This window comes from Trachemys scripta, chromosome 5, assembly GCF_013100865.1.
Source record: "Trachemys scripta elegans isolate TJP31775 chromosome 5, CAS_Tse_1.0, whole genome shotgun sequence".
Classification (NCBI taxonomy): domain Eukaryota; kingdom Metazoa; phylum Chordata; order Testudines; family Emydidae; genus Trachemys; species Trachemys scripta.
The window spans coordinates 24,036,494-24,052,750 of record NC_048302.1 but is presented as its reverse complement, the minus strand read 5'-3'; the positions used below and the strand labels follow the sequence as shown (position 1 = coordinate 24,052,750).

General features: G+C 40.5%; 1 protein-coding gene across 8 annotated transcripts in view; it reads right to left on the bottom strand.

Annotated features, from left to right (window-relative positions):
• MAPK10 (mitogen-activated protein kinase 10) overlaps positions 1 to 16,257 on the bottom strand; it is a 258,639-nt gene that overhangs the window by 95,867 nt on the left and 146,515 nt on the right. For all 8 annotated transcript variants that reach the window (XM_034771494.1, XM_034771498.1, XM_034771497.1 and 5 more), the window contains one exon: positions 9,807 to 9,976. In XM_034771494.1, coding sequence (XP_034627385.1) covers positions 9,807 to 9,976 — 170 coding nt within the window. The remainder of the gene's footprint in view (positions 1 to 9,806; positions 9,977 to 16,257) is intronic.

Here is a 16,257-nt window from a genome sequence, read left to right as displayed (position 1 = left end):
CATTGGAAAGGTTGTGATTTACTGAATGTGATTATCCAATTTATATGCATGTAACATTTCTGTATCCGAAGTTAGGAATATTGACTATGTAACAATTACAACTGTGTGTGTACTTGGGGAACGCCCACCAGACAGAAGGCAATCAGCCTGAATGGGCCATTAGGAAAGACAATGGTGCTGATCTCTCATCTTCCTGGATGCCTTCCTGGGGACATTACAAATTTATCTTGTCTCATGGTTGCTTTAACACTGCAAGGTCATGTGATAATGTCACCTGATGTGATGATGTTATGGAGTACCACCTTGGACACAGCTGGTATTTCTCCACTGGAAACAAAGGATTCTTGCCTTATGTAAATCCTATTTAAATCTGGGAAGTGAGTTAATCAGGGCTCTTTTTCACTGCCTCCCTTCCCAAGAAGGAAGACTGCTAAGAATACCTGAAGAAACAAAGGAACTAAGCTGGGGAAAGGCAAGGGCTGAGTCCAGGCTGAGATAAGGGTCTAGGCTGTGAAGAGAAATAACTGGAACCCTGAGCTGAAGAAGCTCTGCAACATTTAGGGTGAGAAATTACTATTTGTAATCTGTTTCTTTAGTGTATTAAGCGTAGTTTGCGTGTTTTGTTTTATTTGCTCAGTAATCTGCTTTGTTCTGTTTGCTATCCCTTATAATCACTTAAAATCTACCTTTTGTAGTTAATAAACGTATGTTTTTGTTTATTCCAAAACCCAGTTTGTGCAATTCATAACTGGGGGGTGGGGGAGAGGAAAGAGCTGTACATAGCTTCCTCCACATTGAGGGAGGGAACGATTTTTATGAGCTTACGCTATATAGATCTCTATATAGTGTGCACAGGGGCACTGGGCATTCCCTTAGCTGAGTCCTCCCACAGAGAGCTGATTGCAGACTTTGTGTGATTCTACAGCTGGGTGTGTCCCTACCTGTTTGTGTGCTGGAAGAGGGCTTGAGAGCCTGACACAGCAACACAGAATGGGGGGGACCCAGGTTGGTAGGACAGATAGGCTCAGTGGGACCCCAGCACATCTGGTGGCACCCCAGGAAGCGGGGGTCTAACCCATCACACATATTTCCTGTGTTTGTTTAATTTAGGATGTAAGGTCTCTGGGAGAAGGACAACTTCCTTTCATTTTCTGTAAAGCACTGTGCAAACTTATATATAACCTAATATATAATATTAGATCATAAATAAGCAATACAGTCTGATAATGAAATTCAAGTGACAAAAGCCACATTTCTTTTATGACTTGCTAGTATTTATTTTCCATTTCTGATTCAATTGCTTCTTTGTTTTGCTGTTTGTCTATTTCTCTGCTTCCCATCCCTGTTTCTTCCATATGATAACAGTCATTGTTTTACTGTAGTAGAGACCCTGATGTGCTCAGCCGGAGCTGGCACTGGAATTCTAGCAAGAGGAAACAGAAGTTTGTGGAAGGGTTAATCTAATGGCAAACTTAGTGCAGCTATAACAGTACCACTGACTCAGGAATATTTCCTTCCTTGAGCTACAAAAGTAAAGAATATCAGACACCCCCAAAGCTGTGAATTCCCGCTCAGTTCAAAAAACAACAACAAAACAACCAAATTTACTGCTTATGTATTAGACAATTCACACGACTTACTTCAGGAAAGGTATTTGAATGTTATTTTGACAGAAGACCATGTTCATATCATCTATCTTTTAGAGAAGGACATTAGAGAGAGAGGCAAGGGGAGGAGGTGTAATGGTGTGGGTCTGGGGGGCAGGGGGAGGAGAGATTGAAAGAGAGATTCCTGCTAGTAATATACAGAATGATAGTAGCGATTTGTGTGGAAACTTCCCATGCCAACAGCATTTGGATCTGTCAGAAGACAGAAAGTGACCATTGTAAATATGAGTGGGCAGACAGACTGTGATGCAAAAGCAAGAGGAGGTAATCACTAGAAGAAACCTGTGTGGTATGAGAGTGTTGAAAAGGAGAGCACTGGCCCCTATCCACAGGCCTGCCCTGAAGAGCTTTTAGCTTTAGCTTAGGGTGAAATCCTGAATTCATCAAAAACAATAGCAAAACTCTTGTTGATTTCAGTAGGGCCAGGATTTCACCCTGGGATGCAGGGGCAAGTTTGAATTCAATCAGGAAATCACTGAGATTTGTGGACAATAGTCAGACTTGAACCCAGCCTTTTCTCGAACCCAAACTTGCCTGCTACTCAACTATAGTAGAAAACAATGGCAACCTCAGAAAGGAGGAGAATCAAAGGATCATTTAAAAATCCTTTGAGATGGCCAGATGTGAGGAATGAGAGGGCACCAAGGAAAGAGCAGGGAGCTGTGGAGATCAATGCAAGTTAGGTAGGCCTTGTATACACATAGAGATTGAACTGATTTAACTAAATCAGTTTGGAAACTGACTTAATTAAATCTGGCTTAATTAGATTAAAACTCTCTAACGTGGACACTCTTAAATCAGCGTGAAAATGCCTTACACTGATATAGCTTATGTCAGTAAGGAATCAGTTTAAGCTAAATCAATATAGGATACCCTTAAACCAATGTAAATGTCCATAGAAGAGGGTTGTACCAATTTAATTAGTTTCTAAACCAAGTTAGTTAAATTGTATGTTTAGATAAGGCCTCAGAGAGGAAATGGGAGCACAATGGTGCCTACAATAGCTACTACAATGGTGGGAGCCTTATCAGTTCCTTATAAAGAGAGAAACAGAATGTGAAAACACCAGAGAGGGCATGTTACATTGTAGCAGGTTTTATTACATCTTGTCATGGTTACAGAATCTGAATTCTCTCTCAGATTTCTGTGTACTAACAAAGGAATATGAAATATGAGAAGATAAACTTGAAATATGTAGCAACTTCCTTCATACCAGAAGCCTCTCAGGTGATAAAGGAGCATTATAAAAATGTGAGGAATCATTTTTGTCAAATAATTACATGTCAGTCTGTTTATTTATTGCTTTAAACTTTAACAGGGAAAAAAAGAAGATACTGACAATAACTCTTGCTCAAACTTCATATATTTCAAGTCCCTATTTAATTTAAAAAATGGGTCTTCATCCTGTCTCAGGTGTCTCCAGGCACTCCGGGTGGAGACACATTAACGTTTTCAGCCTTCTTTTCCCCACTATTTCAAGATATTAATAAAGGGAAGAAGTTACAAGAAGCAGAGCAGAGGTAGAATATAAGTCCTTCACTCTTATGCAGACCTCCAAGCCCATTCTGGAGCTTCCTATCCCCTGCACTTTGCACAAGAGCTTAACATTGTGGCAACACACTCTCTAAGTAAACAGGGCTGAAGGTAGCTCCTGCCGGAATCCAGCCAAGCTGTTGGAGGGAGAACAATCCCAGGGCATTTTTTCCCCTTCTCCCACCCTAGTGGCTGAGCAAATAGCCTCTGCAATCCTACCAGGAGAAAGGCTGCAATGATCACGTCTTAAGAAAGATCTTCTGCCCCTGGCCAGTCAAACACTGTTACACAAACATTCCTTAAAGACTCAGGGCCATATCCTGAGTATTTGCAACCCCTAATGAAGTTAGCGGCAGTAGCTTACCACCTCAGGATACAGCTGTCAGCATTCCAGATTCCAAATGTGTTTATGAAATGTGACATTGTTTCCTTGGGAAACCAATCACAGATACAACAACGGAAAGTGAGAGTTACTGTTCCAGATGTAGATCAGAGGGTAATCATTTCATCTGGTCAAGAGCTAAATGAAAATGTGCAATTAAATATAGAAGAGATTGTTTAGGGTAAGTAGTTAGCACATATTATAAGGGACCATTCAAAGTAAAGTGGCCTGTTAAACCAATTAAACCAAGTCAAACCATGGAAACAATGATGGGTACTCAGTTGGCTCCCCAATAGGCCAACCTCTTCATGGGCCACCTTGAAGAAAAATTTCTGGACAAATGCACCACAAAACTAATGATATACCTGAGATACATCCATGACATTTTCATTCTCTGGACAGATGGTTTAAATTCCTTCATAGATTTCCACCACTACTTCAACAACCACCACCCATCCTTTAAACTCTCTCTGGAACACTCCCACACTAGCATCAACTCCCTGGACACCATGATCAGCTTCATCAACAGAACTCTACAGACAACCGTATACAAGAAACCCATGGATCACCACACTTACCTTCATAGATCCAGTAACCATCCCAAACACACCAAGAAATCTGTTATCTACAGCCAGGCACTCAGGTACCACAGAATATTCTCCAAGGAGAAAGTCCGGAATATACACCTTAACACACTCAAAACTACTTTCAGACAAGAACTCTCCACCAAAAAAGTAGATCATGTCATGGAACAGGCCACCCAAATACCTCAAAAAGAAACAAAAAAAAAAACCCTCACTTATGGCCTTCAAACAACCCCCCAAACTTCCCCAACCTCTCCAGGCTCATGATCAGAAGCAAGCTCCCTATAGGCCAGGATACAGTAACTCAAAGCAACACCAGACCCTGCCAGAACAACAGATGCAAAACCTGCAGACATATCTCCACTGCTACAATGATCAACATCCCCCACAACACACCTTTCAATATCCAGGGGTCCTACACGTGCCTATCACAACATGTGGTGTACCTCATCCAGTTCACTAAACATCCCAACAACAATTATGTGGGTGAAACCAGACAATCACTATGCTCTCGAATTAACTCATACAGGAAAATGATCGATGTGATGATGGGAGTTCCTTTCCCAGACCTGAAAAAGAGCTCTGTGTGGCTCTAAAAGCTTATCTCTCTCACCAACAGAAGTTGATCCAATAAAAAAAAAATATTACCTCACCCACCTTTTCTCTATAATAAAAACTGGCATTTACTATATATATATTCTGCCTTTCTTCCAAAGAACCTTACAGATCGAGTTCTCCAAAGGGACCGCTTCAACCACTATTGAAATGCAGCAATTTCTGGGGTAGAAGGTGTATGCACATAGCAACATAAGTAATAGTTTAGGATAGAAAATGAAGACTAGAAGCCATTCTAAAGAATACAAACTAGAGAAAAAAATTGTAGGTACACAGAATGATTGCCACTGTGAGTTTAGCCCAGTGGAATTTTGCCCACAAAAAGACTGCAAGATTTGGTTCTACAGGATTACCTAACTGGAATGGAATTGCCATCACATAGGTGCATTTGCTCAGTTCTGAGTCACATGAAAGAATGCCACTGACTAAATTATCAACACGCTTCCTGCAATTTTGGGAAAATTGCATTCAAAATTCTAACTAGGCCTGAGATACTTGATCATCTGAGACTTGCGACTGCAGCACAAAGTGCTAGGGCTACAAATCGGTGTACATTTTTAAAATTCCTCTGAGTAGAGGTTGGGTCACTCTGTGCTTTTGTTTTCTTAGGCTGTTATTCTGCAGCTATCATTTCTAAATCTGAAATAACTGATTACACATGGTGTAAAATGACAGTTTAGTCTTTTTGTTCAGAAAGAAATGTTTTCTCTCTTCCTCTTCCTGTGAAAGTTGTTACATCCTTGGGGCCAGATATTCAGGTTAACTTCAATGGAGGTACGCCAAATGACACCAGTTGAGGACCTAGTCCTCTATGTACAAATATTGAAGCAGAGGATGGTAACTTTTCCTCAGGCTGTTGCATAAGTCAACTAAAACAACATTACCTGTAATGGGAAGCCACACAGCTTCTAACAGCTCCTACACACCAGTTCTCAGTCAGATGAGTGAAAGAAACATGGGTAGGTAAGCCTATGATATTCTTTTGTATATTAGCTACAAACCACAGAGGATCTTCTCTTCTCTGTCTGACCTCTGCTACTCCACACCCCTGATATGCCCTATTCTTCCCCATATACCAGTGGTGGGTTGTGGCTGGTGCAGGTTATGGCTACACTGATGGAGGGGAAATTGTCTGCTGGCCATCTGCAGATACTCAGGCCATGTGACATAAATTATTATTTATGATTTATAGTGCAGTTGAGTCTAGAAGTCTCCCCTAAACAAACATACCATTCATACAAACATACGCTGCCATTTAATCAACTAATCTTTTTCACAGACACACAGGTGGCAGGAACAAGGAGTAAACCCCTGCTCATAAACAAGTGTTCTGCTTCTGTACTTACAAAAACCTCCACGTGAACTCGGACTAGCAGAAACCCTTATGGTATGAAAAAAGAAGGAATTAACTTCAGGGTAACCAGAGAATATTGAACCGAACATGTTTATAATCAACACATCTCAACATGGCATTTGTCTTGAAACATTTATAACTGTTCCACATGGATGCAATGGGCGTTAAAAACACTTCATATGGTAGGGTCTCTCGCTCTTTTTTTTTTTTAAACAAAGTTTTGAGAGATTACCCTTCCTTTGAGGATTTTACTTCTTTATTTCAATACTCCCATCCTGAGACTGTGTCTTTGTGTTGGGGTTATTGCTCTGAGAATAATGAAGTAAGACCATGTTTATCTTAATTTCTCTTCATCCGGAACTCCCTATTTTTCTGTGGTTGGGTGATATTCCCCCACATGAATCATTTTGCATTTATAATCTCCTGTTGGTGTTAATTTTTATTTATAGGGATGAGTAAGATCTCAATACCTTGTGACTCTCATACACTGATGGGGGTTTGACTTGACATTACCACCAGTGCTATACCACATATTACCCTTTATATTACCCTTTATGATCCACCACCCAGATCTTGCAAAAACCTTAGTACTTAGTTGCACTAAATCCTCTTCCTCTTCTATGGCTATTCTAGAAAGAAAAGGCCTTGGGCAACCTTTATCCTCCCAGGAGCCATCCAGAATTGTGACCAAATCTTCCACTGAGTGCTAGATGTGGGGCCTGGCTGATTTACTAGGCAGCGCTCTTAAACACCAATAGGGCAAGAATAGGTGGCTTGTGTGTGTAGCCAAACACCCTGTAAACTCCTAGCACCTCATTATATATGAAAGTAGATGACAGGAATAACGTACACTGCTCTTCTTTTAGTCCAGCCATAAGGATCATTGCTGAGTGTACGGCACCTGGGTCCCTATCCTTAAGTCATCATGCCAGTATCTAGATTAGACAGAATGGCTCAGGAATAATCTGATCCGCTACTAAATATCCAGTCCCCCTAACACCTAAGCACTTCTGGCAACAAGAGCTAAAATTGAGCCCCTAAAATCTCTGAATTTTCTTGAGCAATAAATAAGCAGATGTAATATATTCATAGTCATTGGAATTAAAAAGATAACATAACATAGGTCTTCCCAGTTATTTACATAGAGACTCCATCAGCATTTCTCTCACCTAAAGAACAAGATGAGCTTGGCAAGAAATCTTCTCTACCAGAGCCAGCTGTCACCATTACTTTTGAGGCTCACTGCCATTCACGTGATGCCAAGTTTGATCATCTTTCAGAGAAAATAGGCACAGGTGAGGATGAAGAAAAGCAGCTGTTCCCTATCTCTTGGCACAAAAACTGCACTGTTGTTCCTCAAGTGTGAGAAGAAAATGGAGGCTATCCCACTTTTTGGGGATGTCATTTATTTATTGCCTCTTTTTAAATGGCTGGAATGTTTCCAAAACTATTTATCAGTGTGGTTTTTGGCCAATGTTATTAAATGATAATCTTGCCAATTTTGGTTATTTCTCGAACACATTTTCCAATAGACTACCAAATCACTTTTCCACTCACACCACAAAAAAAATCAGATTTTTTTTTTCTCCAGCACAATTTCTTTGGGGATTGCAGGGGTGAGAAAGAACAGCTAAATACAGTACATCTTCTAGAATCAGAGAATTCAGAGATTAAAAAGATCACTCAGTTCATCTTTTTGTCAATGTAAGGAAAAACCCTTCAGGTCCATGTTCTTATGTTTTGGCCAATTAAGGTTTAAAAGTTCCAAGTAACAAGGCTTCCACCACTTCTTTTGGGAGATTATTTCACAATCTAATACATCTCACTGATAGGAAGGTTGTCAGCCTACATTTTCCTTTTCTTAATATCATCCAGTTCCTTCTAGATCTATCCACAGGCATCACACAAAATAATGTATTTCTGCCTTTGGTGTTTACACCCTTCAAATATCTGTAGGCTTTTAGCATATCTCCCCACTTGTTTTCTCACAGCCAAATTACAGATACCTTTTAGAATGTGTCTTTGTAAATAAATCACTTCATCCCACCCTACCAATGATTCATCTTCCTTTGCACCTATCAGTTTGTCAGTATCCTTCTGGTAAACTAGAGCCTGAAATTCAACACTAAATATTTCAGGTTTTGTATAGAAATGAATCTTGTCTTCCTAATCCATGATTTGATATCTTAACATCTGCAGCCCAAAACTACACTGGTCTTTTTGCAGCCTTACCCCATTATTCCTTTATTCCAGGGGATTTGTATTAGCTTATACTTTGTTTGTTGGGTGGTGTTTGGGATTCTTTTTGTTTGTTTGGGAGATTTTTTTGCTTAAGGCATGCAGATTTTTGGCCTGTCAAATCTCAGCATGAAATATGAATATCACAGGATGTTATTGATTCTATTTAGATGCCTTTAGCTTTATCTGTTCTTTGTTGCTCATAATTGAACTTCACAGCAAATCAGTTATGGCTGGCATAGGAAAATTTGATTTGAGAGGAGGAAGGAGTTTCACAGCAATACAGGGTGCAAAGTAGGAAGAGAAGACAAGAGCTTAATGCTAGGTAGTGAAGGAGAAACATCCTGGGAAAACAAACAAAAGCACTTAATACATACATTATATTTCTTTCTAAAATCTGATTGTAAAAAAATTGGGAGAAAAAAGGTATGATAAAAACTATAAATAAATTCTCAATTTGATGCCATGAAGCAGATTTGAAATTACACAGTTTGGTCAGTGGAAGTGGCATAGGTTCTGTAAGTGATGCAGACTTGGAAGGGGTTGAAGGTACAGATGCCATGGTTCATTGCTAATTTTTAGTGTCCATGCTGAGCAATCTATGGAATTGCACTTGCCTTTGTGTTAGAGAAAGTTCATGTTTCTGCCATTCTCTCCCATGATAAGGTAGCATTACATTAAATTCACAAGACTGCAGTGTTAGAGAAGACAGACAGAAAATGACATCTATGATAAAGTAGTTGCGGGGGGCAGGGGAAAACTATTTGCTGTCTAAAACAAATATGCTGAGTACCACTGGACAGGGGTTCACACTATAAACCACTGGCAAAAGGAAAGGACCATCTCTAAAACTGCAGAAACAAATGTAAAAGAAAATGTCACATAAGCTTTTAATGTGATTATTTAAATGATTATTTACTCTGTGAATTCTATTAATGGTATATATTACATAATATCAGCTATTACATTTCTGTCATTCATTTGGATTATTTAAACATTGCATTGAAATGTCACTTAAAATAAAGAAAAACATTATCTGTCATGAAGATATGTGAAAGCTTCAAGATGCCTAGGGGATGTGACTTGTTTCTAAACAGGTCTCTGTGACTTTTATTGCGCCAGGAGTAGAAATTACAGGGTTTGTTTGATATATAATTTGCACTTCTGCTGCAAATAAGGGCTACAGTTGTCAATTATTGTAAGATCTGTCTCCCACTTTCTTGCTAGTTAATACTTGCTATGTGAGAAACAAACCCAATGCTGTCATTCACAACAGCAAGACCATTTATTAGAGGAACACTAGGCTCTTTTTCTCTAGGGATGTCTGCTGTTTAACTGTTATTTTTACAATGTTTGGAGCTAGCAAACTCCAAAGAAATGCAGAAGGCATATCCTATTTAAAAACATAAATAAAAGAAACTGAAGAGACTTACCAAACTATTCCCTGAGCACCAGAGCCAATAGGTTTTAAGTTCTGGTAGCGCTTGAGAACGGTGAAGGTTGAGTCACCTACTTCCACGCTGTAGAACTGGTTGTCAACTTTGCTTTTGCTCATGTTGTAATGTTTGGCAATATATGACACATCCACTTGTTTCCCAAATCCCTGTCATGGAGATGAGGAGTTGACAAAAAGACAAAACCAAGACCAGTAAATCATCAGCATAACAATGAAAGAGAGCCTAGTTTTCAAATATGTATTGCTGTCATTTTATGCTCATTGTCAGAGACTTGTACACCGTCAGATGATTTCTCAAAGGCTTTCAAATACAACAGTAAACTCTCCTTCACCTAGGAAACTTCCATTGCAAAGTCCTGAAGCCTCCTTTAGCCAGTGTCTGTAGAACAGAAATTCCCAGCCACTGGTATATGCATGCCATTATTGGTACTTCAGGGCTTTTGCAGGAGTGTTCTATATGGTGCTTTTGGTCTGACTTTCCTCTCACACTGCAATAAACCAGGAGTGGCTGAGAACTCCTTTAACATCAGTGCACTTACATCAATGTAAAATGGTGCAAATGACATGGGAATTAAGCTCTTAAGTTTTGTAAACTGTAGCAGTTGCCTGAAAAAATAAAGGAGGGGTGCTACTACTGCAGAGCATCAGGGCAAAGTCACAAATCATTTCAGATAAGCACAAAAACAAGCCCACGATTATAGGACTGATCCTGCCTGAGAGATTCTGAGCAGTTCTCACTGAGTATGGCAGTGCACTGCCCTTCTTTGGTTTAGACCCTTGTCCTAGGATCCAGACTGCACGAAGTGAAAAATATTAGTAGACATTCTGCCAAGGAGGAGGATCCTGGCACTATGACTGAATTTTAAAATGATAGGGGAAATCTTAAGAGACTTATCAATTTTAGCTCTGTCCTTTCTCAAACAAAAGTTTCACTGAAATAAAACTGAACCAGAGTAAAAGCAGAGTAAGCATGTCAGGATTTGGTCCTGCAACAACAGGAGGTAACTTTCAGAGGCTGGGGTACAAAAGCCTCTGAAAAGCAATACAAAGTATTTTATCATAAATACACGAACATCTCCATGTATAACTAAGAACAGTAGCAAATACCAGCCAGTTTCATAACCCTAGTGGTCAGCAAGAAAATAGGAGGGTAATCTGATATGGATTTATAAGACACCTCCAATCATATAATGACGTCTTCTAACATCTTCGAGAAATACCATCTCCTTGACCCTTTGATGATTTGAACATTACATATTTCTTTTTCATTTTATCACTCCAGCATGTAAATCTTTCAACTGAAAAAAACAAGGACTCTTAAAGCCTTAAAGCCCATGATTAAAACTTGGTATATGCCTGAATGCATACACTGAATGCCAGACCCCAACTGAGTACTGTGTCCTAGACTGTATACTTTGTATTCTACACACTATAATAAAAACTCCAGATTTGAAAAAATGTGAAAGTACAGGTTCATATAGATATAAATAACTTGAATTCCGTTTCCCCTGTATTAATGAGTAAATGATCTGGGTGATTTCCCCCCCCCCCCCAAAAAAAAAAAAAAGTCACAGGGACTAATCTCATCAGCTTCTGAGTAAATAGTCAATTGGGGATTAAAATCACAGCAAAAAAGTTAGTAAAGTAAGGCCCCATCTTGCAAGATGCTGAGCACCTTTAATGCTCATTGACTTCAATGGGAACCAAAGGTGCTCCAGATCTTGCAGGATGGAGGGTTAAGTAGCTAATAGTACAGGGGCGGGCAAACTTTTTGGCCTGAGGGCCGCATCGGGTTTTGTAAATTGTATGGAGGGCCAGTTAGGGGAGGGGGTCGTGGCCCAGCCCCCACTTCCTATCTGCCCCCCCACCCCGGACTCCTGCCCTGTCCAACTCCCCCTGTCCCCTGAATGCCCCCAGACCCCCGCCGCCCCATCCAACCCCTCCTCTCATTCCTGACGGCCCCCTCAGGACCCCTGCCCCATCCAACCACCCCTTCTCCCTGTCCCCTGACTGCCCAAGGAACCCCTGCTCCTGACCGCTCCCTGCCGCCCCATCCACCCCCCACTCCTTCCTGACTGCCCCCTGGGACTCCTGCCCCCATTCAACCCCCTGTTTCTGCCTGATCAACATCCACAGCCCCGCCCCCTGACCACCACCCCGAACTCCCCTGCCCTCTATCCAACCCCCCCTGCTCCCTGCCCCCTTACCACACTGCCTGGAGCACCGGTGGCTGACGGCGCTACAGCCGGGCTACGCTGCTGCCGCCGCCGCCACCATGCAGCTCAGAGCACTGGGTCAGGCCAGGCTCTGCAGTTGCGCTGCCCCAGGAGCTCAAAGCCCTGCCGCCCAGAGCATTGTGCCAGCGGCGGAGCAAGCTGAGGCTGCAGGGGAGGAGGGACAGCAGGGGAGGGGCCGGGGGCTAGCCTCCCGGCCGGGAGCTCAGGGACCAGGCAGGACGGTCCCGTGGGCCAGATGTGGCCCGTGGGCGGTAGTTTGCCCACCTCTGTGATAGTACATGCATGGAAGTCTAAAAAAGCTTCTCTATTACCTTCAATGAGCATAGGAACCAGCCCCAAGTCTGTGTCTTCCACTCACTATCCACCACCCTCCCTCGTTGTCCATCATTAATTCCTTTAAATCCATCTTTAGTTAGAGAAATCTAACTGGTTTCACTTATTCTATTATTAAAAACAATAGATCATAATATATTTTGTTACATAATCAAAACTTTGCTGTCACAATCAACTGTGATACATGGCCATAGAATTCAAACAATGTGAATTTGATGGGTTGGGGCAAGGAGAAGAGTTCATTGGGAGGATTTTTTTATTTGCTTGTTTGTTTTTAAATGCCAATACTCCATAAAGTGAGCATTGAAGTTCAAAAACTGACTTTGTCAAGATCATCTCTTCTTGGTTTTGCCTTAGAATGCTTAATATTCTGTCAATTTTCTCATGAGAACGACCACTCCACTGGATAGCACTGTTTAATTATAACTAGCTCATTTAGATATTTTTCATGCCTCCTCTTGTCCCATCCTCTTTGAGAGATAGCAGCCAGCCACCCTTGAGGAAACAGGCCATCTTCTCCACATTGTTTTGAAACATTCTGATTAACATGGCTGTTCATTCAGGCAGTAAACATCATTTTCAGAGAAGCAATTAAAATATTACAGTTTGTTATGAGCCCAACAGTGCAAGGATTTTTTTTTTTTTTGGAAACACAAAAAAAAATAAGTTTTATGGACACTGACACAGTGCCAAATTCAAGCTTCAAGACAAAGTCCTGAATGACTCAAAAATACGTTTGAAGAAACAGAAGAATGACACTGTGAAAGTTAAGCCTTGAACCGTCTTCCATTTTCTGTAGAGAAATATTCACATGGTGTGCTCAGTCTGGCACACCAGAACTGGAAGTGAGAGGCAAGTACCTCTAAGTAGTCAAACAGATTGCAATGTGTTTTATTCCATTATCATTTTCTGTACAGCGAGGACAAAGTTCACATTGCGAGCCTCCTACTCTCAACCCAACATTCATTATTGCACCAGAATATCAGTCACATTCTTTTGTGCTAAAAATAGATTTATAAAGAAGCTGAGAAGGTTTTGGGTTGGTTTGGGCAATCTAATGACACCAACTATTGTCCTCACGTTCACTGATGACATGATGCTACACGGGTGGATATCCAGGGTGGGGAAAAGACATTGATGCAATATTCATTATGAGAAAGTTAAAAAAAAAATCAAGATATTTAGAGCTTAAGGTTAAATACTGTGTTGACATGCATCCTATGCAATTCCTTTTATAAGTCAGCGCACAATTGAATATTCATCAGTGTTCATTGTAGGCCTAAGCAGACTCACAAAAATAGTTAACAGCCTAGTCAGCAAGTTTGTCATTTGCCCACACTCATACAGTCTCTCAAAATACTGGAAATAAATTTAATTAGTCCGTGACAGGTTACCAACCAAAAGAATTAGAGAACTTACTATGGGGGTGCATGGGCAAGATCATGATCAATCCCTAGTGATTTTTGACCATGAAGCAAAGAGTTGCTTTCATATCTTATCAACATACATTTCATTTTAAAAAAAATTAAAGTTTATGCTGAGCCAAAATTCTCATTTGAGCTATTTCTTTCACATCAGGCCCTACTTAAGTCCTCAAAAATGGGTTTACTTGGGATTTAAGCAATTCATAGAACTCATGTGGGCCTTCTACAGAGGAATAACTGTCGCTGATGGCAACAAAGCTTTTGGTGAAGCGGAAATACCGGTAAGTTTGCAGCAAAGCTGGGCCATGTTATAGTTTTGGGGTTCCAAACTAATTGTACAATTCAGGTGCCACAAAACTAAATAAAAAAGTATTCCCTCCTTCCCCTTTGAACGAAAACCACTTTAGTTTCACATATTTCTGTCAAATGATTACTGCCAAACAATACAAAAAAGTGCCTGGATAATTGCTTGGATTTTAATATGGGTATGCTTGTGCTTGCTTGTTACATACATTTGTGTGATTAAGTTTTACTGCATGAGCATTCATGGGAACTGAATTTTCAATTCGCATGTGTGGGGAAATAGAACAGGGGGGCCTTCTTTTTAATAGCCAAAGCTTAGAGTCTGAAGGCCCCGAAATAAACCCTCCAAGAGAGATCTGTTATGCTAACTACCCTTACACAAAGCAGTACAGGCCCAGGCCTGAGCAAGACTGAACAACACAGTTCTCTGCCAAACTCGGTCAAGGGTAATGGCCAGAGGAGGGGGGAGGAAAAACAAAAAACAATGCTAAGGGCTACAACAGAAACTGCTTTAGCAATATAATAACCGCAAGTTTATGAAATCATTAAGAAATTGCTTTTGCAAAGAGCTGATCACTCTTGCAGTTGCAGCTATCTGCAAACTTTCCAATTCCAGCTATCTGCAAAATTAGCCAATCATAGAACTTCTTTAGGCGTCCCATGGTAACCCCCTTAACCGTAAAACCCCAGAAAATAACACGTACTTGCCGAGAAATGTACCCAAACTGGTGTCAAGTACCACCCCTGGGGAAAACCACCAAGCGCCCCCATACCCAAATAAAACACCCAATTCTCGGAAAATAATGAGGAAGGTGCCAGTAAGGGGCGACTGACCCCAACCCCAATTTCTTAACTCATGACGTATTGTTTGTACTTTGCTTGCGGTTTAATGAAATAAAAGCCGCCTGCGAGCGGTCCTCGGTGTGTCAGTCTTCGGACTGCACCCCAGTGCACTGGTATGTATGTCAATAAACTGGCCTCAGGCTTGAGTCTGTAAACTAAAATCAATGCATGGGTGTCTTTGACCACGACACATGTGTAAACATTCACACACAGCATTTTCTTTTTCCAGTCAACTTCTGAAAACTTAATCAATTTTGGAAAAGTTAGTGAGTACTACAAGAAAAAACCCTAGTCATCATTCATTTTATTGAACTAAGTAACAAAATGGGGAGGGGGGTATATGAACAGAGGAAAAACAAAAGTTTCAAAAATTCAAAGTTTACTAAAAAAATATTTTGAAAAAAATTATTCCATTTTGAACTTTGCAAAATGTCAAATTTTCATTTTTATTTTATTTATTTGCAAACATTTTTCTTCACTTTTTGATCAGCTCTAGACATCAGAGCTCTGGAGATTTATACAGCTGAGGGTATGACTCATTATGAATGGCAAGGGAAGAGATACACCTAAAATTTGTTAATGCCAAAACCACGGAAATAGAGCTGTGAAGACAGTCAGTGGAAGAATTGGAGAATGAACTTGCTTCAGGCATTGCTAAATCCTAGCACATTAGAAAACACATTATTAGCTCTTATGGAACAATTAAATGAAAAAAATCTGATAAAACACAAGCAGCAATTGCTGCTTGACACACAACTTTGACTAACTTTTTTTTTTCCAACGTGGAGGGCAAAACAGAAGGAAACACAACAGTAAACAGAACCAGATTTATGATTCTCAGAAATATTCTTCTCTCGCCTTTGCAGATTAAAAGACCAGAGAACTTTATTCTCATATTATGTAATTCCATTGCTTCCTTTGCCTATTTTCCACCCTAAAAACTCTATGGTTGTTTATTAACAGGTACAGTTTTATTTTGGCTGTTTATGGACGACACTTTTTACCCATATCCCATGATTGGCAATCCTAATATATCACAAATACTTACGGATCAATATCTTTACAGGTACTTTATACCTCCTTCACCTTGCTGGGCTCAGCATTTCCCTCTCTGGTGATGAGGGGGAGGAGCACGGAAGGACCTGGAGTAAATCAGTCCCACTCCAGAGAGTTTGTATTCCTTACTCAGGTTTTATTTTCCAATATTTACAAGGTGGGCCTGAGGGTAGGCCTAAGCAGTACCCTTCAGTAAAAAAAAACCCAAACCAAACCAAAACCAAACCTTGCA